This window comes from Puccinia triticina, chromosome 11A (genome assembly GCF_026914185.1).
Source record: "Puccinia triticina chromosome 11A, complete sequence".
NCBI classification, from domain to species: domain Eukaryota; kingdom Fungi; phylum Basidiomycota; class Pucciniomycetes; order Pucciniales; family Pucciniaceae; genus Puccinia; species Puccinia triticina.
Genome location: NC_070568.1, coordinates 4,829,456 through 4,853,882, shown reverse-complemented (window position 1 = coordinate 4,853,882; position 24,427 = coordinate 4,829,456). Strand labels below are relative to the sequence as shown.

Here is a 24,427-nt window from a genome sequence, read left to right as displayed (position 1 = left end):
AGTCCCGAGAATGGCTTGCTGTTTGGCGGAGAGGGTGTGGGCTGATGACATAATCAACCACAACTCAACCAACCCCAACTTCTGTGTTTCAGCAAAAGCCCTGAAACACTCAACACCAAAATCCACCGGACTGCAGGGGTCTGCACACGTGAAACAAGACAACAAAGAAGCGCAACTCGAAGGTAAGTCCTCCATTGTTACCCAGAGTCGCAAGTTGGATTCAACATAACTCAATCAGATTACTGTGTTTTGCAGAATTCTTGGATTTTTCTCAAATTTTCCGGTTTTGCTATAATAGCACTCTTCACGTAAGCTAAACATCAGCAAGATTGAAATAAAGTTTATCCCATTGTGCCAGCCAATTTGGCTGGGAAAGTATGCTGATGTATATCTCTCACCATGGTCATAGATTTCTTACGTGAACAGTGCTAATGTACTCAAATTTAAACTTCACACCAAACCTTATTGCTTGGATTTTGCTCAAATTTTCCGTTTTTGCTATGTACTTAACTTTAATTTAAACTTTACACCAAACCTTGGGCCAACCTTGCATTCAAGGTTTTTTAATCATATGCAGACAAAAATCCACACCTAGCTTTAAAACCAACCTTCAGATTGACTTCCGCCTGGGATGTCCTTCTGTAACAACCCAGCGCTTGGTCGGCCCCTCCCTGCCCCCTCCATACGGGCAGTGGGCAGTGGCCAATAGCCCTGGGCAGTGGATGGTAGGGTAAAGAAGGCGCTCTGGCTCTAAATATGAACTTGGTTTGTCTCTAGCCCAAATCCAAGACTATCTACTGGAGGATGTTGGCTCCAGGGGTAGTTTTGGCCTTGGGCTTCATCTGACATCTGTCAGGTGCACTGTGCAAAAAATCTCGGAAAAGATACAACAAATATATGATTGCCCCCGGTCAACAAAACCAGAAATGTTGGGAAATGATCCAAAAATTATGCAAAACACAGTATTTGCCCCATAAGACAGATTCACCATTTTTCACTCTGCTCATTTCTGACCACATGGACCCAGAGTTGACAAAAATATGATATCTAATTCTTCCTTGTGGGTACATAACTTGGATGCTTTTGGTTCTTTCTAAAGTGTTGTACAAGGAATCAGATCAACAGAAACACTGCGGACCCCCCAGCCATCAGCTGAATGCATACATAAGCCCCCATTCCGTGTTCAACCTTAACATGCAACAAACTCCTGCAAGAGAGAAAAAAAAGTTTCAACCGCAAGACCACCTTGTGAGAAACCTTTGGCCCCCACTGGATCTGCAATGAGGAAACTCATTCAAGGCATTGAGAGGACCTCTATTTATAGTGTCTCCTCTTATTTTCCATTGAATTGCAATCATTTTGTGTGTTATTGTTTTTTAAACCTCTTTTGTCTTCAACTTTTTGTGCTTTTCCAATGCAACAAAAAAGTACAGCTGCTTTGTACTTGGTTGAATTGGTTTCTCTGATCTGATGTACTGCACCACATATAGTATCTATTTGGATGCAATCAACACTGCAACTGTTCCAATATGCAGATTTTATTGGCAATACCATGGATTGGATTGCTAACCCAATACATGATTTCATCAACTTTGTGTATCATATCTGAGGGGTGATCCAATGAAAAGTATTGGAACAGAGGTCAATACAAGCATTCTCTGGCATTGGCCGTCCAATCTCCATTATTCTCAACTGGGATATTGGAATGGTACTTTAGGCCAATTGAATCCAATCCAAAGATATTGGATCAGATTTTGGGCTGATACCAACATGGTTTGAAACAGTTGCAGTGTTGATGCAATGCAGCCCATGGCATAAGTCCTTTTGACTTTTCATGTGTTGCTTTTTTTGCTGCTCTCTTTATGTTCCACTTTTTTATTCTTGTGAGCCTCAGGTTTGTAGTGCCTTCTCTTTTCCATGTCTTTGACAAGACCTCTTGGCCAATTTTTTTTATCTTGCTGATTCACAAAATTTGCTATGAAGTTGCGGTGTTTGCAAGCAAGCTCAACCTGGATTTGGAATTGGATCTTGACTTGAGAGTCTTTGACCATGTCCAACTCTAATATTTTCTTGATGACTTCTTTGGTAAACTTCTTGGTTCCATAGACTTTAAACCTTTTTGTACTTTTGAACACCACTTTGGCACCAGATTTGATCACAATGCAATTGCTGTCAGATTGAATTGCAGCTCAATTGACAATTCTAGGCTGTGGGTCATTCAGATAGACATCTTCAACTGATTTAGGGAGAAACCAAACATTGGCAATGTAAAACTTGCAGGCCTGAGCCAGCGGATAATTGGAGCAATTGGAAGGGAGAGAGTTCAGACCAAAGTTGAAAACTGAGCAAAAACAGGATGAAAGAGACAAGAAAAACCAATTGCATGAGACTTCTGACAGTGCGTTCAATGTGAACACAATGGTTTCCGTAGACCAAAATCACTCTGACCTGACTGTCAATGGGCATAATGTTGGCTTATCTCATGTACATGATGTAGGGAATTTGTTAGTAGTACACGTGTCAGAGGATCAAAATAGGGGGTATCAAATCCACCATTATGTAATTGATGGGTTTGAGAAAACCCACCATTTTTAAAACATGCTGGTCTACCCTCTACCCCATTTTGGGATCCGCTGGTGACAAATTTCATTTAATATGTACAGTCAAACCTGTCTAAGGGCATACCCTTTTAACTGCATAATCTGCCTAACAGCATAGAAAAAGACTTCCCCGGATTCTTGATTGACCAGCAAAATCACCATCTCTAAGGGCATAACCTGCCTAAAGTCACACCAAAAGTCTTCTCCCAAAGGGTATGCCCTTAGACAGGTTTGACTGTAGTCTCATTGATAAGAGCTGGGCAGTGGGTGAATGCGCCGAGGCGCCGGGGTCGGTCCCCGAGACTCCGATCGAGAGGCTTAGTTAAGCGGGGGTGGAGCCCCCCGTCGATCAAGACCAAGTCTTGGAGCCGCACAACACCCATCCGAACGCGAAACCACCACTCGCCCCCGCTCCGAGAAGAAGCCTGTCCACTACGCGAACACCCGCCAGACGATGCCTGCAAAGACGGACCCGTTCTATGTGCGATATTATAGCGGTCATATGGGTCGATACGGCCACGAGTTCCTCGAATTCGAATTCAGCGAGGGTCGGTTGAGATACGCTAACAACTCAAAGTCGGCCCTATTGACTCTCTCCTTCGTAAAATCCTGCGCTGATGCCTTCTCCTTCCAACAATTCCATCATATAGTTATCGAAACGACAGTTTGATCAGGAAAGAAAGTCAGCTACTCTTCTATCTCTCTCTCTCTTAAGCATGTTATTTTGATCTAATACATGTCTTTTTCCTACACAGTGTGGCTGTCTCCTTTGACGATCTCGGAACTCAAACGGATCGTTGCAGAGAGCGAAATCATCAAGTAAATCAAACATCTCCTCTGACTCCACCCTGAGCATCCATCGTTCATGCAATCCACCCCATAAAAAACCTATGTTGATCGACTGTATTTAAAAAAAATTAAGGGAAGATGATCATAACTGGCCGAAGAAGAATGTGGTCGGAAAACAGGAACTGGAAGTGCGGTTATCAGATACCCATATCTCCTTTGAAGTGTGTAATCCACCCCGTGATCACTCGAGCTCACTTTCCTCGAACGAAGCTAATCATCGACCCCATGGCATTTATTCCCTCCCTCCCCCCCAATTAAAAAACCCCAATCGCTTCTTCCTCATCAAGACGGCCAAAATCGGATCGTTGGTCGACGTACAAGGATCAGATGATCCAGAAGGACTGCGCGTGTTTTACTACCTCATTCAAGATCTCCGGGTATGCCGCACTCATCTTTCTCTCTGTCCCGTCTTGACTGAAAAAGAAATAAACGCTCACCGGTGTTTTGTCCTCTCAACCTACCCATATAGATCTTTGTATTCTCGCTCATCTCTGCTCACTTTAAGATCAAACCCGTCAGTGTCTTTTTTTATTCTTCTCTGTGTCTGCTGCCCCCTTTTCCATCGTTTACTGGACCGGTCCTTCCATCACATCTAACCCTGCCTCGTTCTATAAATGGAGTTCTGTCTACTGAAGCGCGACGATTTCACTTTGATCTATGTAGACCCATTAAACCAATCGAAATTAAGAAATGGGAACCAATATCCAACCAAAAAAGAAAACACAACAACCAATCAAAAAACAGTCAGATCTCATGAGTATATATAGCGGCTCTTGGACGTGGGCAGCAGTCCAAGCAAAAAGAAAACAACCTGTGTATGAGTATGCAGCGGAGATGTGATCGAGGAGAGCCTGTTATTTGAACACTATTTGAGTTGGGGCTGTGCAAGTGTCAATTGATTGGCTTGGGTCCGCCACTAACAACTGCTGCTCCTAGCATAATTTCATTTCATCTAGACAGGAAGCTGGCGAGTTGGTGTATGATCATTATATCTATGAGAACAACCCCAACACATCAATACTCAGAGCAATCTACTCATAGTATGAACATGGAACTGTAATGGTCACTTTTGGTGGTGGATTTTGACTTTTTGGAGCTATGAATACCACAGTAACTTGATCTCTGTGCTCACAGAAAGTAATTCTTTTCTGAACACAAACTGTTGAAGTGTGGCTAACAGTAAAAGAAAAAACATTTCAGAGCATGATGTACACCCCAGTGTTGGCTTCCTTGGAGCAGTCAATGGCTGCATCTCTTGGCAGGCATGGTCTGGAGGCTCAAAATTTTAGTATATCAAATGGGCAATCTGCAGTGCTGGACCCTGTTCCTGTGGTTTCCAGGCAGACCCACGGAGCCTGACCCCAAGAGGCCTGCTCAGGCTCTCAACAGTTTAGTACTGCAGATATGAACATGAAACACCAACAAGAGTCAGACTGTCCATTGAAAAATATTGGAGTGAATGGGTGTCAGGCAAAATTCAGTAACATCTGTTAAAATTCCTGTAGTATTCTGGAAGTACTCCCCTTGAATAAAAATGACCCCTTTGCTATCATCTGGTGGTTCCACTGCTTTGGACTAAGTTTATGTTTTGGCTGGAGTTTTCTTCATCCCACCTGCCACTTAGTCCCTACATTTTTCATGGTGTTCTGTGGAGCAGTCTGTAGTATGTAAAAGTTTGTCAGCCAAGTGCTATTGGTGAGCTACTACAACCTGGCCTGCTTGCTGATCATGAGGTTTTCTTATGCAGCCTATACCACATACATCCCACCTGGATCCTGGGTTTAAATTTTTAGTATCATAATCTTATCAGGATTACATGTCAGGTGTTAAAAAAAATTGATGAATTCTTCAAAGGAGAAAACAAAATAAGTCCCACCTCATCCAAACTTCTGTATGTGTTTTGTACTAAAAATTTCTGGATGTGATGTGTATTAAACAATGACATTTTCCAGATGGTGTTGAGATAGCAAGATTCTGAGTAAAATAACTAAAGTAGACTGGGTGTTTCTCATAAAACCATGAATTTAATATGTACACTGAAATGTTTTTTACATGTGATAAATTCAAATCTTCAGTGAACAAATTAAGCAGTTTCAGTTGAAGCTCACCAAACAACTTGAAGTCCTTCTTGGATGGATCATACCATGGGGGAATGTGTTGATTAGCTTCATAAAATCCTAACAGAGGAAGTCCAAGATCTGGATTGGTAATCTCTTTCATAAGATATTGAATCAAGTCATGTCTCATTTCATTGAATTTTGATCCTGTCATGTTCAATTTTTCCAATATCTTGACATGTAAATGATCCAGGATTTTCAACAAAACCTTCAACCTTGGCATTGTGTCATTGTCTTCATCACACAATCTTCCATCTATTGTTTTGAGAATCCGCAAGACTTGCTGACCATGTGCTGTTTTAAAGAACATTGCTACAGGTAGGTTGGGGTGATAGCTTCTAAGATCTCCTTTACATACTTTCAGTCTGAATAAGATGTTCTTGAGAGTGTTGATGGCTTCATTGAAAAGTGAAAATTGGGGATTGGTTTTTTTGATGACATAATTCCAGTAAAACCAATAGTCTGAGTCTTGAATACAACTTAATAAAAACTCTGTGCTTGCTTTGAAGGCTGGATTCATGGAAAACTGGTCTTCATGATACAAGTTAGTGCTTTGAATTAAGGCTGCACCATTAGCTGCCAATTTTTCAAAAGAAAATGTCAAGAATGAGGATACATTAGTTGGATTTAATCAGTATAGGTGCATTTGTAAAGCTGATCTAGTATTGAATTTAAAACAACATTATTTTACTCACTCGGATTTTGATCTTCATAACTCTTGATCAGATCGGTAGCAATCTGACCTACATAATCATGATTAGCTTCGCAGCTTGGTGTGGAGAAGTAGTTGATCAATTTTTCTTGAATAGCGCCAATTTTCATCTCGGGATCATTCAAACCCAAGTTCAAATATGGCACATGGTCGACTCCCATTACTGCAGAGCCATGGTCAGGTTCAAAGATTTGCTTAAACAACCAGTCTAATAATTTCTTCTGCTGTATCCTGTGGTCGAGTGTTGGCATCTTGACGCGATTTAAAGTTTCTCTGTGGATTTTGTACAAGGATGCTGCCAAACGATTATATAGCCGAACTAGCTCGCGCCTTTTCTGTATACCCTGCCTTGACCTTTGAAGCACCTTCAAGACTGGTATTCCGCTCCCGTCTCTGCTAGTAGCCCGTGCTAATGGCAAGTATTCATGTTTCTCCCCGGGCCTGAAACCCGGAATTTGGGTGACCTCATCTTCGAATCTTTTGCTGTATTCGCTGAGCAGTTCCTCTACTACGTGTTCATTTGATAAAAAATAAACGTAAGGGGTGGGTTTTTCCGGTTTCTTCTGCGCAGTAGGGGGTTCATGATTGTTTTCACTAGTGTTTGGTTGGCTTATTGCTTGTCTGAACGCCAAATTATCCACGAAGGTTGAACGTTTAACCCCCGAATCACTCGGTTCGGATTCGACTTGCGCTTTCAGTCTAAGGTTGAGGGAATCTGCCCAGCAGATCTAGCTGAGTTCGTCTTTTTGCGCCAGAGGTAATAAAGAGTCAAATGGTAGCACACCTGATCCTGAAGGCACGTTTTCCGCGACGCAATGCGGTAGACGAAGACGGCTGTTCGGCGGGCTGAGGCTCAGAAGTTGTACCGGGTCCATTTTTCGTTTTCCTGGGAAGTCTTCAGGAGTCGTACTGAGAATCGGAAATTCTTCCGAGCATTCTGCTGCCGGTTGGTTCAAGTCGAACTCAGGCCATGCCGACAAAACAAATGTGAAGCGAAAAATGATAAGAAATACCAAGGAACGTGCTTCTCGGATACGAACCGAGGCCATTGAAGTTGAGCGCGTGTTATGAGGTCTCAGCGGCGGACTCACAGGTAAGAAAAGTTTATCAACTTCCAACCTCTCTTTTTCTTGGTTTTACAGTGGGCAGACGGCACGAATAGAAGCGTTTAGCAACGAGTACATTGTGCAACTAGGGTCCAATTTGTACGACACTACAATCAAACCGAAGAAACTGGGAGCAGTTGAACTTGACATCCAAGAACTCAATGCATACTCTACCCGGAACTTTTCTTGAACTTTCCAACATTCACTTGGTGTGGTGATACTGATAGCACTATATGTTGGATTCACATTGACCACTGTTTAACTTTCAGTTGAAGGATGGCTCAGCATGTCAAACAAACTTAAAACATGTCTCTCCATTGGGGGTCCTGCAACAACCTTCAAAGGAGGGACTTTTTGTCTAATGTGGACTCAAGCAATACATACGCGTGGCAAGATGTCCCCCACCCCTGTCTCCACCAACATTCCCTTGTGTTCTTGTAATTCTTGTCATTCCTTTTGCACCATTGAAATCACAAGCCTTGAAATTTATCTCCCCTTGCAAGAAAAATCCTTAAATGTTTTTCCATAGTGAGGTCCTGTACCCAATCTGCCTCTGTTAATATTGTTTTAGTTAATAAGTTATTGGTAATCCCTTCCCTAGGAAATAAATCATAAATTTGAAGTGTCACCATTGAGGAAAAGAAAGTTAATTCATACCAGCTTGTTTTTTTGTCAAAAAATTCATACATTTTGGTTACATTATTGGGGGGGTTTCCAGGCTGCCTTGCCCCTTTGAAGTTTCAAAGGTAAGCACTCTCTTTGAACTTTGGTGATTATGAGATTGATACTGCATTAAAGCCAAGAAGCTCCACTATACACTGGCTTTGGCTGTGTTATATCACAATGAGTGTGCAATTTCTAATCTTACTTTGTTTAGAAGGGTTGGTGAAGAGCCACCAATTTTCCAAAGCTCTCATGTGGCTGAATGCTGATAGCTCATACGCCTCTCATTGGTAATGGGAGATGCTCTACTTTGGGATTCTCTACACCCAGATATTCCTTAGAGTTCAAAATGAAAACAAAAAAACTTTCACTTCAAACAAGCTTGAAAATTATATGGGTCTGTGTACTAAACAGCAACATGCTATAGATGGTGTTGAGGTAGCCAGATCTTGATTTAAATAACTGAAGTAAGATGGATTTTTGTGATAAAGCCAAAGATTCAAAATATACACTGAAATATCTTTCATCTGGGAATCAGTCAAATCTTCTGTGAAAAATTCAAGAAGTTTCAGCTGAAGCTCTCCAAACAACTTGAAGTCCTTCATGGATGGATCATACCACGGTGGAATACCTTGATTTGCTTTATACAATCCTAACAGGGGAAGGCCAAGATCTGGATTGGCAATCTCTTTCAAAACATATTGAAACAATTCATCTCTCATTTCATTCAATTTTGATCCCGTAATGTTCAGTTTTTCCAATGCCTTGACATGCAAATGATCCAAAATTTTCAACAAAGTCTTGAACCTAGGTATTGCATCAATTCTTTCATTACATATTTTTCCATCACCTGTTCTGATCATCCGCAAGGCTTGCTGACCATGTTCTTCTTTAATAAAGAACATTGCTACTGGTAGTTCAGGGTGATAACTTTTGAAATCAGTTTTGGATACTTTTAATTTTTCAAAGAGTTTACTGAACATGAAGTTGGCTTTATTAAAAAGTGTAGAATTTGGAGGGGATTTTTTGATTGCATACTTCCTGAAAACCAAATAATCTGAGTCTTCAATGCAGTTTGATAGGAATTCTGTGCTTGCTTTGAAGCTTGGGATCATGGAAAAATTATCCTCATGAGATGCTTTTGCACTGTGACTTAAGGAGGCATAGTCAACTGGTGGTTTTAAACAATTTTCATGTCAAAAATGAGTTTAAATTAGTTGGTTTCAATCAGTACAGGGGCATTTGTAAAACTGATCTAGTTTTGAATTTTTAAAAAAAATGGTTTACTCACTTGGATTTTGATCTTCATAAATCTTTAGTAGATCATTAGAAATCTGACCTACATCATAATCAGCTTGGTAGCTTGGTTTGGAGAAGTAGTTGATCAATTTTTCTTGAATGGCACCAATTTTCATCTTGGGATCATTCAAACTCAAGGACAAATATGGAAAATGGATGACTCCCATTACTGGAGGGCTATGATCAGGGTGAAATATTTGCTTAAAAAGCCAGTCTAATAATTTCTCTTGCTGTATCCTGTGGTTGAATGTTGTTACCCTGAAGTGGTGCAATTTTTCTCTGTGGATCTTGTACAAGGATGCTGTCAAGCAATTATATAACCGAATTAGCTCTTGCCTTGGCTGTATACCATCTCCTGAGATTTTGAGAACCTTAAAGACTTGGATTCCAATTACTTTTCTCTTAGTAGCCCGTGCAAATGGTAAGTATTTGTGTTTCTCCCCAGGCATAAAAGTCTGAATCAGGCTGAGCTCATTGTCAAATTGTGTGCTGTATTTTTTGAGCAATTGCTCCACCACATGTTCCTTTGGCAAAAAATAATTGTAAGGGACGGGTTGCTTTGGGCTCTTCTGCACATTGGGAGGTTCCTTATTGGAATTACAGCCATGTTTTGGTGGGATCATTCCTTCCCTGACTGTCAAATTATCCACAAAGTTTGAATGTTTACCCCCCAAATTGCTTGGATCAAATTTGTCTTGGGCTGTCAGCCTAAGGTTGAAAAAATCTATTGAGAAGATCTAGGTCAGTTCTTGTTTTTGTGACAACAGTAATAAAAAGCCAAATGGTAGCACACCTGATCTTGAAGGCACATCATTTGTGACAGTATGTGATAGACAAATGCGGCTGGTAGCCGGGCTGAAGCTCAAAAATTGCACGGGATGAGTTTTCCGTTTTCCTGGGGAGTCTCCAAGATCCACACTGGGAATCTTGACTTCTTCCCAGCATTCTGCCGCCGGTTGGTTCAAGTCAATCTCAAACCGTGTTGACAGAACAATTGTGAAGCTGAAAATGATAAGAAATACCAAGGAGCGTCTGTGACGGATAGCAAAAGAAGACATTGAAGGTAAATGTGTGGTTTAAGGTCTTGGTGGAAAACTCATGGGCAATGCTGAGTTTATAAATGTCCAACCTATCTTTTTTTTGGTTGTACAGTGGGCAGACAGCAAACCGTTTTGCAACAAGTACATACAATTATACAACTGGGGTACAGTTTTTCTGTCTATTCTTCAGTGTTTCATAATTTGTCAAATTTGAAAACATACAAATTTCAAGCCTCATTGGTGCAAGTTCAGTTATGGTGTTCAAAATTGCATAAGATTTTTTTACATAAAATCATAAACTGCAATTTTGGCTGGGAGATGTCACTTTAAGTTTTATGCACGCTGAAATCTCCCAGCCAAAATTGGCTTTATGATTTTATGTAAACAGTGTCATATGCAATTTTGAACACCATAAGTGTTGAAAAATGATATGAACCAATTTTTAGGGTAGAGGGATTTGAGTAGATCACATTACACAAGATCCCATATCAACTTTTTGACATTTATTCAAAGATTATATGATGCTAGGATTTTATTTCATTCAACTTTGAGAACTGTATATTTATCAACTGCCGACGGCGACAGGGGTGAATCTGCCTTGTCCCCCGCTCTTTCCTTGTTCTGTCGAAGGTCGAGTTGCGCCGAGGATCCTCCACATATTTATGTGAAGCAGTGTAATATTTGCGTATTTTCAACTGTTTCAAACACAACGGTCACGGATAGAAAGCCCAAGGCTGGCATCATGAAGATGAAACAGATCGAGAATTGTGCTTAAATATTTATGTGATAACGATTGGGGGTCCCGGGTTTTGGAGCCCCCGTCTGCGAGGCTGTATGATGGAAGTCTGCGGCGCGCGCGGCATGGTGGTTGGTCGGTGTCCAAAAAATTTCCAAGACCAAGACCTGTTGTAATATTACGCATCCAACCAAAAACTTTCAACCACTATCAGCAAGGACACGATGGGAGATGAAGACATGGAATCGGTTGCAAGCTCCTCATCATGCTCATCAATCGTCACATCCGATGATGGATCGTCTGATTCAAGGTGAGACCAGTTTTTCAAATAAACCTCAAATGAAGATTACAGTAAAAGCCTGTCGAACTTTTGAAGCTCCATATTATTCTGGATGAGACGCTGACACTGGGAGGTAATCAGCACCACTCCGGCCAACAAGACGCGCGGTATTCGAGTCCCTCCAGGGTATCAATCCATTGCCCCTTCCTCCAATCCAACTTCCGCGTCGGTCTCGGCTCTAAATACCCAGGAAATCGATTCAGGTGACTTATGGGTAGTACGGCTACCTAGAGGGGTGAGCTGACATGAATCAAAGCACCACACAAAATTCTTAAACAGAAAGCTGATGTTCAGGTGTGCCATTTTTTTTTATTTTTGCGTAGGTCAAACCCAAACATTTAGCCGGCCTACAACTCGACCTGAGCTCTGCCGACACCCCAGACCTTTCGCGTGGAGGGCCGCAGAGCATTGGCGAGGTCAAGGTGGGCGATGTCGAGTACGATGTGTTTGCTGAATCGATTCCTCTCATCAAGAACAATCGCAAATCAGCTCTTCCAAGCCCGCTCGAGCTGTCACCTGAAACGAACGAAATCTCACGGCTCACACCCTTGCTTCCTAACCAAAGGAAAACCCCGCAAGAAACTCACGTCGTGCTAGGTAAGCAGGAATCACATCCTCGAAAACTCCTCTCACGATTCGTGCGTGACTAGAGCATGAAATGTAAGAGAGGCTGACTGGTGACAAACCACATGGTAAAACACAGCTTCGCAGCGGATATCCAGGTCGATTTTTTTTCGGCGAAGAGTTCCAAATAGTGGGGAATCGACCAAGCAGAGTCTCTCGTCGATCTTGACTGAGAAAGACTGTGTCGTCACATCTACTGCCAAGCGACCACAGCCTCCAGGACTCGAACTTCGCAACATTCCCTATGGCGCGAACCTAGAGACGGGCGAGCAAGACGCCGGATCCGCCGCTCAGGTTCCTGCAGCTGCTACTCCTAGCCATCCAACCTCTTCGAAGCACAAATCATCAGAAACCCAGCCACCGCACTCCGCGAAACGTCCTAAACTTTCCAAACGATCTTGATCCGTCCCTCGAACTACATTCTTCACTCTCTTATGCGTAAATCGTAATGCAGATACTCGAATCAATAGGTTACACTGACGGACCAACAAGGACCAAACCTACAAAAGACTGAAAATTATTTTTCTTGTCCCTCAAGCTTAAATTGTCCCTTTGTTGCATGCAAAGTGCATGTACTTGCTTCATCGGTGATGATGATGATGGCTTTGTTGGTCTGTCGGTTCTGATGCTGCGATTTAACAACAACAATAATAACAGTAATTGGTGAAAGGAGAAGAAATAGAGGAGGAAAAGAAATCTAATCTATCAGACAAAAGTGAAAGACATACATACAAACATATTATGTGTATTTATATATATATATATGTATATTTGTATAAATATATATACAAACCAAATGGAAAGAAAAGGGAGGATGATCAAGAATGAGGAATGATGCATGATGGAGGCAGAACGATGCACGATGACGAAGACGATGAAGAACAGAAGCTAAGAAAGAGGTTAATAACCGAAGAAAGATGAGAGAGGCAAGGAATTAAGGAGGGCCAGGAGAGGAAGGAGGAGGAGGGGTAGGAGAGGGATGGTTGAGAGCGAGAGATTTAGATTGGTCGACCAAGAGATCGAAGTCGTTCCAGCGGTCTTCATCGTCATCGTGAAGGGCTGGGTTCTGAGGGACAGACGTGTTCGGGGAGGGGGTGAGAGTGATCGCGGGGGACGGGCCGGCGAACTCTCCCCACTCTTCCTCTTCCTGCCCAGTCTCCTCCCCTGAGGAAGCCGGAAGGCGGACGGCGGAGCCCTGCGGGTGGTAGGGCGCGGTCCCCGGGCGCGGGGTCCCTCGTTTGGCGCTCGTCGATCCTCCCGCCGGCATCTCCGCTTCCTGGAGCGCCCCGAAGTCGTCATCAAATCCGCCTGGCTGTTGGCCATCACCTTCACTCTACATCGGCACAATAGTAAACAGACGAAACAGAGAATAAACAATCAGTCTTTCTTCGTGCGAGAGATCGGGCGATCTGCTTAGAGAGGGACAAAGGGGGAAGTCTTGGTGGGCTGGGGAGTGGAGAGAGAGAGGAAAAGAGGAGACGAACGAGATCGAAGTCTTCTTGGAACGGCTGAGGAAAGGAACGAACGGAGGCATCGAAGCGGTCATCGAAGCCGAAGGGGGTAGGATTGGAGATAATACTAGGGGCCATCTTGGGGAAGCCGGCGGCATCGGTAGGATCGGAGAGGATAGAGGAGCGGAAGTTGGAGGGGTCAGAGGCGCGACTAGAGTCCCACTGATCGTCATCGTAATCGGCGTGTTTTGGCTGAGGAGAAAGAGAGGGCGGAGGGGCCTTATTTGCAGGAACACGCGCCGACTTCTCGGCTTCATCTGAGCTTTTCCCCCCGTCTTGATCATCATTATCATCATCGTCATCGTCATCGTCATCCGAGGAGGAGGAGGAAGAGGAGGACGAATAGGCGTCGGTCTTGTCAGCTCCCGAGCGGACGACGGAGATCTGTTCGACAAGATAACGAGCAAATCCTTCACCTTTCTTCGTCCGGCCCTGTGCTACTTTCTTGCCCTTCCCGTTCGCCGAGTCTTTGCCGCTCCCATCGACGAGGATAGAGCTGCTGCCCTCGCCAGTACTACCAGGAGGACTGCTTGTCGAGGCGGAGAGGAGACTAGACTCGACCTCGTCCGTCGCCGGTGCTACCGTGCCCTCCAACAACCCTCCGGCCATCACCGGCATCACGCCTCCTAACGGGAGCTTCGCATGCTCCCGCGCCTCGTCGATCGGCCCTCGCACAAACGCTTTCCAGCGCTCATTCGTCTCCAGCTCCCGGCCGATCATCTCAAACTCTTCCGGATTGTTCTCGAGCGCTTTCAGCACCTCGTCGCCGATCAAAATCAGATGGCCCATGTGACCCAATCGTCCATTCTTCGGCTTCATTCTGTGATCAATTAAAGCCCAAAAGTTCACTCCATATCAACTTCTATTCTGTGTCCAGACGTTTGTTTATCAATTCGTGAGGACACCAAGAAAATAAGAAAAAGGGGGGAGGGGGAGGATCTGGCTGATAATCTACCTGTCAAATCACAGACAAGCACACAGTGGCCATAAAGAAGCCATGTAAACCAAAACAAAATGGAGAGAAGAAGAAGAGAGAGAGAGGGGGATGAATGGAGATGAAAGAGAGCGGAGGGGGGCTTACTGATAGAGCTGATTAGCATCGATTCCATCCAACAAACGATCGACGATCCGAGTCTTCGTGAAGAACGATTGGGCGAGCTTAAGACTAGCCGATCCGCTGGGCGTGAGGCAGCTGAACTTGGCATTCAGGGTCTGTTGGACCAGGTCGTAGATCACGTTGTGCAGGAAGTTGTTCCAGGGGAAGTCGAAGAAGAGCTCGAAACAGCTGTCCAACACTTTGTGCTCCAGAAACAGCTCTTTCATTCGCACCCCTGCTGGCACTGCCGGGCCGGCGCCTGCCGCTGGTACGCTTCCTGCTTGTGACGATCCCCCCGGCGAAGGTTTCTCTGGTGAAGATTGCCCTGGAGAGAGCTTCCCTGGTGAGGACTTGCCTGGTGAGGATGATGATGATGGTAGCTTTGCCTCTGATGGTGGTTCTTTTGAGTCAGTGATCGAGATGGGCGCGTCGGCCGAGTCACTGGGAGAATCCAGGCCAGCTTGCGTACGAAGGTCGTTGTTGAGCCCAGTAGAACGGTGTTGGTCGCCGCCGCCGTCGTCGTCGTCGTCTGGGGACTTATCATCGAGGGGGTCATCAGTGGCGTTGGGGCCGAAGAAGGCGAGCAAAGCGTCGAAGCCTCCGACGAGTTCGCCGTCGTTATTGTACATCGGTCTGGGTTCCGAGTCGAGTCTGTTGACGAGGGCCATGTTGGAGCAGTGGAGCAGCTCGGCATAGAGCTCGATCAGCCGGAAGCGTTCTTGGGTCAACGGCACCGACAGGCCGACGACCGTTGGCAGAGGCTTGGTCGCCGAGCGCGGAGCCTTGATCAGTTTCTGTAAGTCGCCCAGCCGGTCCCCGATCGCATTCAACAGGCCGATCAACGGGACTACCCGCGGTGCACTCTCGCTCAGAGGCCGGCCTTGGGCTTCCTCCTCCTCTCCTCTCGGAGCGGGCGGATAGTCGCGCAGATAGACCATCAGCTGGTGCTCAGAGTAGTCCGAGTTGTTCCGGCGGATGAGGTCGATGACGACGGAGAGGGAGTTGATGAGCGAGGAGGCTAGACTGGCGCTAGTGATCACGTCGTCGTCCTCCGAGACGGGCGTGTCGAGGCCGAAGGAGAGCAGTTTGGCGACGACTGCCGAGCTCGACAGTTCGCGCATGAGTCTGGTGGAGATGAATTTGGGGTGGTCGTCGGAGTGCTCGGATGGTGGCTGGGTAGACGGGCCAGGAACGGGGCGGGCGGCGAGGTCGGGCGAGCTGGCTGAGGGGTTGTTGGGCCCGCCCGCCTCGGAGCCGGGCGGGGAGCCGGTGGAGGAGGAGGCCTTCTGGTTGGGCAGGTTGGGCGAGGGCGCGCTGGAGACGACTTGGTTGGTGCAGAAGGCGATGACGTCCTTGAGGAAGTCGGCGACCGATCGGTGCAGGTCCGGGGTGCGGGAGGGGTGGAGGAGACTGATGATGAGCTCGATGAAGTCGGTGGAGTCGATGAGCCAGTCGATGGTCCCGTCGGCGGTTTGTTCGGACTGGATGATCCGCATGAGCACGTCGACGATCGGCGAGGAGTTGAAGTGGGCGAGAAGCTTGGGGATCAGGTTGGGATAGGATCGGATGAAGGACATCATCTCGCTGGGCTTGGCGTTGATGAGGGTGATGTTGGCTTTGGCCCAGTAGCCGATCTGGACGGATTTGGAGGCGGTTGCCGACGGAGGCTGGTCGAGGACGGCGTCCCAGAAGCGGGTGAGGAGGCTGAGGCGGGGGAAGTCGCTGAAGATCTGGCTGGTGACGCTCCAGAGGTCGGAGGCGAGGATCTCGGTGCACAGGTAGGGGTAGCGAATCTTGCGGCGCTCGGCCTTGGCGCGGTCCTCGGGCGTGCGGCCTTCGGAGTCGAGGGCATCCATGAGCAGGGCGCCGATGGTGTCGCTGACGACCCTGGTCCGGAAGGAGTTGAAGAGGGCGCCGCCGTAGCCCATGACGGCCGCGGCGGGCTGTGCAGGATGGGGCTCGGCGGGGGCGGCGGGCTCGGGCAGCTGGGAGGGTGCTGGATGGGCTGAGGAGAGCCGGCTGAGGGTGGAGTCGGAGTTCTCGGCCAGACGGTCCTCGTCCTCGTCGTCGAAGATCACGCCGGAGACGTAGCCGAGGATGCGGCCGACGACCTGGCGGGTGCCGAGGAACTCGACGAGCTTCGGATGCTGGGCCTTGATCTCCTGCAGCAGGTCGTCCTCCTCCAGCAGCTTGTCGAGCAGCAGCGAGGGGTTCGAGAGCGAGGGGGCTGAGCACCCGGCGCCGGGGTGGGCATGGTGCTGGTTGGCGGTGGATGTGGAGAGGATGGAGTCGATGGCCGACTGCGCGTGGAAGCCAAACCTGGAAGAGCGGGTCAGCGGGCGGCCGGCGGCGAGGGAGCTGGGCCAGGAGACTTACTTCCAGAAGGCCATGGGGGTGGGCTGGCGATGGGCTGGCTCCGGCTGGGTGTTGCTGGGCTGGCGGGGGCTGGCGGCCCAGCTCATGTAACACACACATATTTACATATTCAACAGGCTTTGATTTGCTGATTCAATATAAACTATAACAATCTATAGAGCTCTACATAAAACAACAAGCATGGGGGCTCTTCATATAAACTCTTTGGGCTTGTCGCCCTTCCCACAAAAGTCGAACACCATCCCAGCCACCTGGAATGCCAACTCTGAGACATCCCCCCGAGACAAAAAGCTTGAGTACAATGATGTGTGGGTGTCAAGGGAGGGGAGAGACCGGGCTTACCGTCGGTGGCCTGCCTGCTCGCAGCTTCCGCATACACCCGCACACAGTCCTCCGTCCCACTGGGTCTCACGAACGATCGCCCGGCGGGGTAGCCAGCCACGATCTGGTCGATTTGCCGCTGCATCCCATCCGGCCTGACCAACACCCTCTCGGCATCCTCGGTCACAAACGCATGGCGGTCGGAGACGAGCACCTTGACCAGTCTGTTCGGGAGCTCCTCGTACTTGCCATCCCACTCCGCCATCCCCCATCCACGCGCATTCAGGATCGTCTCCACTAGCAACATGTCGCTCATCGAGTCCCCCACCGTCTGGTTGATCAGGCCGGCTAACGAGAGCAGCTTCGACGACCCCGGCAGTCTCTTGAGGATGTCTTCCGAGAACACCACCGTCCCATGCCCGTTGGCTTCGAAATACGTCCCGATGTCAAACGTTTGGGCTGCATGGTGGAGGTGCTTGACTCCCGTCGGCGTGCAAGTGACGGCCAGACCCTATTCCAACCAAATCCACACAGGTCAGAGTACTTTTCTCTTTTTTTTTTTTTTTTGGCGATATAAGAAAATGAGAAGGGGCGTGGGTACCAGCTGATCCTTGATGTATCTCGTGGAGTTCCCATTGGCATAGGCAGTCTGAACGACCCCGATTCGCAAGTGTTCTTTCAGATCGGGTGATTCCAGCTCGACCAACTCCTTGATATAACTCGCCACGAGCGTCGCGATCTTATCGCCATCCATCAGCCTGAAAGTCTTGCTCTCTGTGTAATAGTAATACACGATCCGATCGGCGTCTCCGTCGAAGCTACAAGCCCTTGCAAGGGGCTCCAGCGTCACCCCGCCCGGCGCCGACTGCGTCGTCTTCACATAGTCCGCCCCACAATCCTTGTTCAGCTTCCCACTCGAATCCACGTCTGTCGAGAAGAGCTTCAGCCGGAGTGCTGAGCCCTCCAGGTAGGGTGCCATCAACTCAAGTTTCGGCGCTCCAACCCCATTCGCACAGTCCACCATCAGAGTGTAAGGGGTCGTCGTTTGGGCCTTGAAAAAACAGTTAATCAATATTCACTAGCCAAGCATCCGAGAAAAAGATGAAGAATGTCTACTTACATTTAAAGCAATAAAAGCGTCAGACAGTTTTTTGTAGTATCCTTCTTCAGTAGGAGTGCCATAGAGGCCACCGTCGTTAATACATTTGACCAAGTAATGTAATTGAGGGGTAGTTTTGAGGCCGCTGTCGATGATTTGTGCGGAAGGATCCAAGGCGGCGACGCCGTCCTTGAAGGCTGTGATCAGTCGAGCGCACGACGGACGAGTATCATGGCCGAAGATCAGCTTGGCAGGCTGCTTGAAATCGATCGATTCCGAGCTGACGATCTCCTCCACGCTCGAGGCAAGGTCGGAGGAGTTGGCGAGTGTGGTCGCATGGGTCTCCCAGGACGACACGAGCATCTCTCCTTGAGGGTCAACCAGCTTGATCCCGTTGTCCTACACACAGTCACACAAATGATCAATTTCATGAACCGCTGTTGATTCTTTCGTTTTCGAGGAACAAAAATGCTCGCAGAAGAGAACCTGTGGGTACCTGCACGGGATTGTGGCTGGCAGTGACCATGACGCCGATGGTTTGGCCAGCCAGCGTTTTACTCCGAAGGACGGCCAGCAAGCCGACGGTGAAGAAGACGCGGTCCAAGGTATCGGCACTGCCCGCGACGAGCACGGTCCAAAGAACACACAACAGGATGCTGGTCAGCTCCCCAAGCACCGGCGGGTCGAGCGGAGGATAGGGATGAGAGTCTGCTCAACTTGGCGCGGAAGCCCGCCGTCCCAAAGGTGTGTTTGAGGCCCGGAGGGGATGGATATCGGGCCGCGGCAGTCTCGATTCGCTTGCAGTCCATCGTTCGGCGATCCTGGGTGAGGGCTCTGTCCGCAAATTCCGCTCGAATCGGTGAGGTTGGTGGTGGGAGCGGATGACGTCAGGTCCACGCAGCCCGAACTCGAAAGGTCCCCCGGAGGCACCCGTTGAGCACTGCTTAGAGCATCTCCACCTCTACAACCCTCATCTCAGCCGGTTGGAATCTTGCCTTTGATGCCGGACGGCGGAAACGATGTTGCGCCGGCCCCAGGCTTTTCACTCGTACAAACGGCCGAACACACGCTTAACCCTGTATGGAGACAAAACGTTGTTGTGACTTCCCCACTGGTCCAATGTACCGATTTCTCATGTTTGCTGTTTTGCCACGAACAAGTTGACATGAAGACTTTTATCCATATCGTCAACATTCCAATCTACGTGTGACCTATGCCCCTTGCGGAGATCAGCTCAACTGCTGCATCAATATTCTTGAAGTGTGCATTTCTTCTTTTGCGATTGCCAGTCCAACTTCTAAGATCAAATTCTTATGCTCCATTTGTACAAAACACAAAGCAAGTGTCCTGCTGCTGTGTATTTTCAAGCCCCACGTGCCGAATTGACAGGTATCAAGTAGGATCTGATGGCGATACCCAAGGGGAGCACCGTGCCTTTCTCAAAAACCCGGCCGGTTTTACAAGCGACCCTCTCCTGAGGCCGGGCGGAATCAATCTTTGGAGCTCAGGATGATGGATTTGATTGACGTGTTTTCAAATGAGGGGGTTACATGACAAGGAGAAACACAGATATAACAGAGACAGAAAACAGATGCGAATTGGAGAAAGAAGGGAAACAGAAACAAAAACAGAGGGACAGATGGAATCGGGCAGGACGGAAAAAGAGAAACAAACTGAACCAATACAGAGACAGATAACAGCCAGATAGATGAACAACTGAAGAATCAATTGATGTTGACAGATTGGTGAAAAGAGAAGGATGCCCCATAGTGAATGTGGCGGATGGTAGTCCATATGTGGCCGATGCTAGTGTTTATCCTTCCGGAGCATTGCTTTGAATGTTCCCTGTGAGTGATTTTGGAGCCCCTGGATACACCTGACTCAAGTAATCATGAGCAGAGGAAAATGTCGAGGAGCTCTGCGCGTGAGACGTTGCGGGTCTCGGGATGATACTTTTGAATCATTTGCTTTAACGGTATCGCCACCAGTTCTTGAGCAATTGCATCATGGGCAGACGCGGAGGGTTGTAGAGGTGGGACGGTATTTCATTGGGATCATTGAAAGAGATTGATGTTTCTGACTCCGCGCAGTCGAGCCAGTAGTTTCCGGTAGAGGAAGAGGATTGGTGTCCTGCAGAAGGGAGATTGCCGTCGAGCATTGGGTCCGAGTCAAGCAGAAGGTATAAGTCAAGCTCAACCTTTGCGTGTCGGTAGTGGTTGCGCTGGATGATTGACTTGACTGTGGCGGTGCGCAAAACTGCAGGCTCGAGTGGGGTTGAACTGGAAAGAAGAAGTCTGGTTCGCGGGTTCTGACTGCCTTCTGAATCAGTGATAGAATCACATTCTTTGAGGAGAAGCAGGCTCTTTGGGGTATTGAGCAACATCTTTGGGTATCCAAGAAAAAAAGTCTGTAGAAAAACACAGGTGTGAATCTGTAAAGCAATCAAAGAAGACGAAAAGGTCAGTTATAAAGATCACTGCGAAGGAACATGGGTTCATGAATCTGAACTCACTGTTTTGTTTTTTATTCAAAATCTAAGAAGACTCTGATTATCCTCAAGAAGCTGTTCGCTTTGCTGAGGAAAAGGAAGGATATTGTGATCACGTCGCGTGTAGAGATGATTTTAATTCTTTTTGCTGGACTGAAGATTGTTCTGGAGGTTTTGGATGCTGATGGGATGTGGGGTCTGAAAACGATAGCGGATGGAGGATGGAGAAAGGTGGAGAGCGACGACCGGACTGCTCCTTTTATAGGCGTTGGAAGCCGACAAAGATGGCTGGTCTATCCCAAAGACCATCCGAATTTCCATCGTGGTCCACATCAAAACGCACCAGAGCTTGCCGTGATGGCAAGAGATATTTTGAGTCAGACTGATGGATTACCAGCCCACCTGAATGACGTGGACGCTCTTGAAGCTGCACGGAGCTTCTAAGCGCGCCCACCCATTCATAGTGTGCTAGCCTTCTCTTTGGTTCTCGGACCCCACGCCGACGCAGGCCTTGATTGGCCGGCGGATGCTACTAGCAGACGCGAGGGGAAACGCGATGCGTCTCGCGATGAAGGGACCAGTTCCAAGTCACTCATGATAGAGAACCAGGCTGGCGTGCCGCAGTGACAAGAAAATAGTCGAAGCATAACGCCAGAGGCACAATAGCTGAGTAAAACTAAGCTCTCAACACCCCGCAGGGGAGGTTCATTCTGATGGAGACAAACCTGTGATGTACTATTAGTGCGAATTGCTGTAATGACACTGGACACCGGATGGAAATATGTTCAAAAAAGAATTTTCAAGAAATTCACCACTGCCGGGCACGTACAGTTTAGCTCTTGCACGCCCGGGATCCTCTCTCTTTCCTCACCGAGATTGGATACCCGGGATCAACACGTGGAGAGCTGACCGCCGCCGGACTGTACCGTGCAGTTTCCGTGGCCTTTATACACAGCAAGCCTCCCCATCCAAGTATGCATGCCAGGAGGATCAATCCATAAATCTCAGTTCTTGCAATTGTCACCTTTGGGAGTCTTCTATTATCTAGAGGCACTTCTAAAATCAGAAGTATCACCGCTCAGGTGAGACTTTCTTTGAAGAATTGGCATGAACGAGAATACTGAGATGAATCAAGCTACAAAGACAATCAAATGCAGAGGATGGCTGAAAACAAGGCAATTCAACCAGGGATGAACTTCATCTGGAGCTTGCAGAGTTGGTTATCCCAAAACACGGAACAAACCAAGAATCGACGAGAACAACAGACTGGAACGAGAGGGAAGTCATTAAAAAGAATTTACTGATGCCTAAAAAGTCACAACATTTCTGCAAACATGTATGTGGAAAGAACTGGAGAAGGATGAAAAAACTCAGGCTGACCCGAATTGGGCAGAGCAGGACAAGAGGTGAGGGAAGTCAAAGTTCGAAAGGCGTTTATATAAAATTGTTAGTAAAATGATTCGTCGAGAAGTACTTTCTGAGTCAAGCAATACATGATCAAGTCTAGACTTCCAGAACCACCCCGGATTCGACAATTGAGCTCTCTGAGTAAGGGCCACTGCTGGATCGAGTTGAACAAGGTTTGAGCGCGAATATTCGGGGAGTCGATTTCGACTCTCCTCAGTTTCGGCGAGTCTTGGAAGGATCGGAGAAGGTGTTCACCCATGTTGATTCCGACAAGCTTGAGTGCCCTGAGTTTCTTGAAAGAAATAGTATTTTCCCTTTGCAGGATTTCCCAGAGATAGCCTGGCGCATAATTTGTTTGGATTTGCTCGACTTCTGAGATCCCTATCGTTGACACATCCACCGTCCTCAAGGAAAGATGGAACTTCTTCGACAGTCTTTGGAGTGAAAGGCTCGAGAGATTCGGACATCTTCTTAAGACTATTTCCCTTAATGAAGACTGCCAAGTCATCTCGCTCCATAGATGATCAACACATATGGAGTCATACATCCGGAGGCTCTTCAAGCACTTGAGATTTGAAAGGAACTCCACAAGTTTTGTCGTCGTTGGCTGCTTAGTCTGGTCATCGGTTACTCTTTCTTGCGAATTCCCGGTTTTTATTCCCAGATTTTCTGGGTGGCTCGTTGCCTCCTCGTATCCGATATTTTCAGCCGAGAAAGATGTGAGGATTTTCATGTTGATGATCGTTTGAACCAGCAAATTTTCTGGAAGAGAGAAAGAGATTGGCGAGACGATACGGAAGTGTTTCACATTTTTCAAGTGAGCAAAACTTGTGAGCAGACGTGCGGTGAGGGGGTGCGAACACGTGGGTAGGAATCCGTCGAGCAATCTTCCGTTCAAAACCAGTTCCAAGTCGAAGGTATCGATCATCGCTGCTGGATCAATTTCCTTTAGGATTCTCTCGATGTGGAAGAAGCGGTCGAACTCGGGCGGCTGCTTGCAGTCATCCATCACGATGAGTTCTCGGAAGGGTTGCTGAAAGACCACAACTTCGGTCTTGATATCGCGGGTGAAGGTTCGGAGGTATTTCTTCGTGAGTGTTTCGGAGCCATGGAAGCCGCCCAATGCCGTCGTTGGAATCTTCCGGAGGTCGAAAACCTGTGATTGAATACCATCGATGGGTTAAGTCAGTCTCATCAGGTCCAATCGGATGTTAGGATCAAGAGCTTCGTGCACACATGCTTACCTTCCATAGAACTGGCCTACAAAGTGCAAAGAATACCCGGTCCAACTGACTGATTGTTCTTATACAACTGTCTGGATTTCAAGAGATCATCACCCGAGTGAATTTTAGTTAGCTATCTCTAATCCTGCGGGCTGCATGTATTTGTATTCCGAGAAATTTCTTGGGGGAGAAACTGTTCAATAAGTTGGGACGTACCTCTCGGAGCAACCCCATTGGAAAATATGTCGAATCTAATAATTCCATCCCCAGACACTCTTGAGTAGTAAGAGCAGTCTATTTGGGTCGCCCAATGCACTATCATCCCCTTCAATTCGAGTGGGAGTTCAGATAGCCCTACCATGCTATACTATCTATTTTCGTTTAGCTTTCAAGACACGAGTGGCGAAGTGTTGAGTAGAATGATGGTCAGTCGTAACTAGGAAAACTAGATACCGAACAAGCCCATAACATGCAGGCCAGACCAGAAAGTTGTGGACAAGAAAGTAATGGGGGAAATAGGGAAGATCCCGGATAGTCAATTCTCTAGGCGGTCGTGATTTTTTGCCCAATAGACAAGGTTAATTGAGGCCTGCTGAGCTGGTACGATGTCACAACAAATACAAGTTTTGTGTTCGCTTAGTTTGGCTCGGCTGATGAGCAGAAACGTGTTGTTGAATGTGTTGTTGCTGAGTGCTGACTGGCTTGGCGTGGCTGCTGCTGCTGCTAGCTGAATGAAACAGCTGATGAGGTAGAGTTTGATCTACAAAGGTCCCTTCTTTCCGAGCCAGTTGCTGCATCCACATTAACTTTTTTAGCTTTT

The 24,427-nt window shown here is 47.2% G+C and overlaps 7 protein-coding genes across 7 annotated transcripts; 2 read left to right on the top strand and 5 right to left on the bottom strand.

Moving 5' to 3' along the window:
• Positions 1–3,054: 3,054 nt before the first annotated feature.
• On the top strand, positions 3,055–4,121 carry PtA15_11A476 (uncharacterized protein; the record flags this gene model as incomplete). The annotated part of the gene is made up of 7 exons (XM_053161388.1): positions 3,055–3,176; positions 3,251–3,282; positions 3,356–3,419; positions 3,523–3,610; positions 3,737–3,826; positions 3,919–3,963; positions 4,113–4,121. 7 exons carry the CDS (start codon positions 3,055–3,057, stop codon positions 4,119–4,121), a joined length of 450 nt encoding a protein of 149 aa, XP_053025340.1.
• A 2,132-nt stretch (positions 4,122–6,253) lies between these two features.
• Positions 6,254–7,327, bottom strand: PtA15_11A475 (uncharacterized protein; the record flags this gene model as incomplete). Its single annotated transcript, XM_053161387.1, has 4 exons — positions 6,254–6,551; positions 6,633–6,993; positions 7,063–7,240; positions 7,319–7,327. 4 exons carry the CDS (start codon positions 7,325–7,327, stop codon positions 6,254–6,256), a joined length of 846 nt encoding a protein of 281 aa, XP_053025339.1.
• Positions 7,328–11,346: 4,019 nt separating this feature from the next.
• On the top strand, positions 11,347–12,488 carry PtA15_11A474 (uncharacterized protein; the record flags this gene model as incomplete). The annotated part of the gene is made up of 4 exons (XM_053161386.1): positions 11,347–11,432; positions 11,544–11,697; positions 11,786–12,059; positions 12,166–12,488. The coding sequence occupies 4 exons, from the start codon at positions 11,347–11,349 to the stop codon at positions 12,486–12,488; spliced, it is 837 nt and encodes a 278-aa protein (XP_053025338.1).
• A 69-nt stretch (positions 12,489–12,557) lies between these two features.
• PtA15_11A473 (uncharacterized protein) lies at positions 12,558–17,083 on the bottom strand (the record flags this gene model as incomplete). Its single annotated transcript, XM_053161385.1, has 8 exons — positions 12,558–12,586; positions 12,663–12,714; positions 13,099–13,419; positions 13,571–13,872; positions 14,014–14,417; positions 14,679–15,134; positions 15,231–17,012; positions 17,070–17,083. 8 exons carry the CDS (start codon positions 17,081–17,083, stop codon positions 12,558–12,560), a joined length of 3,360 nt encoding a protein of 1,119 aa, XP_053025337.1.
• A 177-nt stretch (positions 17,084–17,260) lies between these two features.
• Positions 17,261–19,298, bottom strand: PtA15_11A472 (uncharacterized protein; the record flags this gene model as incomplete). The annotated part of the gene is made up of 6 exons (XM_053161384.1): positions 17,261–17,334; positions 17,412–17,901; positions 17,992–18,441; positions 18,511–18,888; positions 18,986–19,103; positions 19,207–19,298. 6 exons carry the CDS (start codon positions 19,296–19,298, stop codon positions 17,261–17,263), a joined length of 1,602 nt encoding a protein of 533 aa, XP_053025336.1.
• Positions 19,299–20,458: 1,160 nt separating this feature from the next.
• Positions 20,459–20,872, bottom strand: PtA15_11A471 (uncharacterized protein; the record flags this gene model as incomplete). Its single annotated transcript, XM_053161383.1, has 1 exon — positions 20,459–20,872. The coding sequence occupies one exon, from the start codon at positions 20,870–20,872 to the stop codon at positions 20,459–20,461; it is 414 nt and encodes a 137-aa protein (XP_053025335.1).
• Positions 20,873–22,424: 1,552 nt separating this feature from the next.
• On the bottom strand, positions 22,425–23,968 carry PtA15_11A470 (uncharacterized protein; the record flags this gene model as incomplete). The annotated part of the gene is made up of 3 exons (XM_053161382.1): positions 22,425–23,540; positions 23,629–23,699; positions 23,824–23,968. 3 exons carry the CDS (start codon positions 23,966–23,968, stop codon positions 22,425–22,427), a joined length of 1,332 nt encoding a protein of 443 aa, XP_053025334.1.
• Positions 23,969–24,427: the final 459 nt, after the last annotated feature.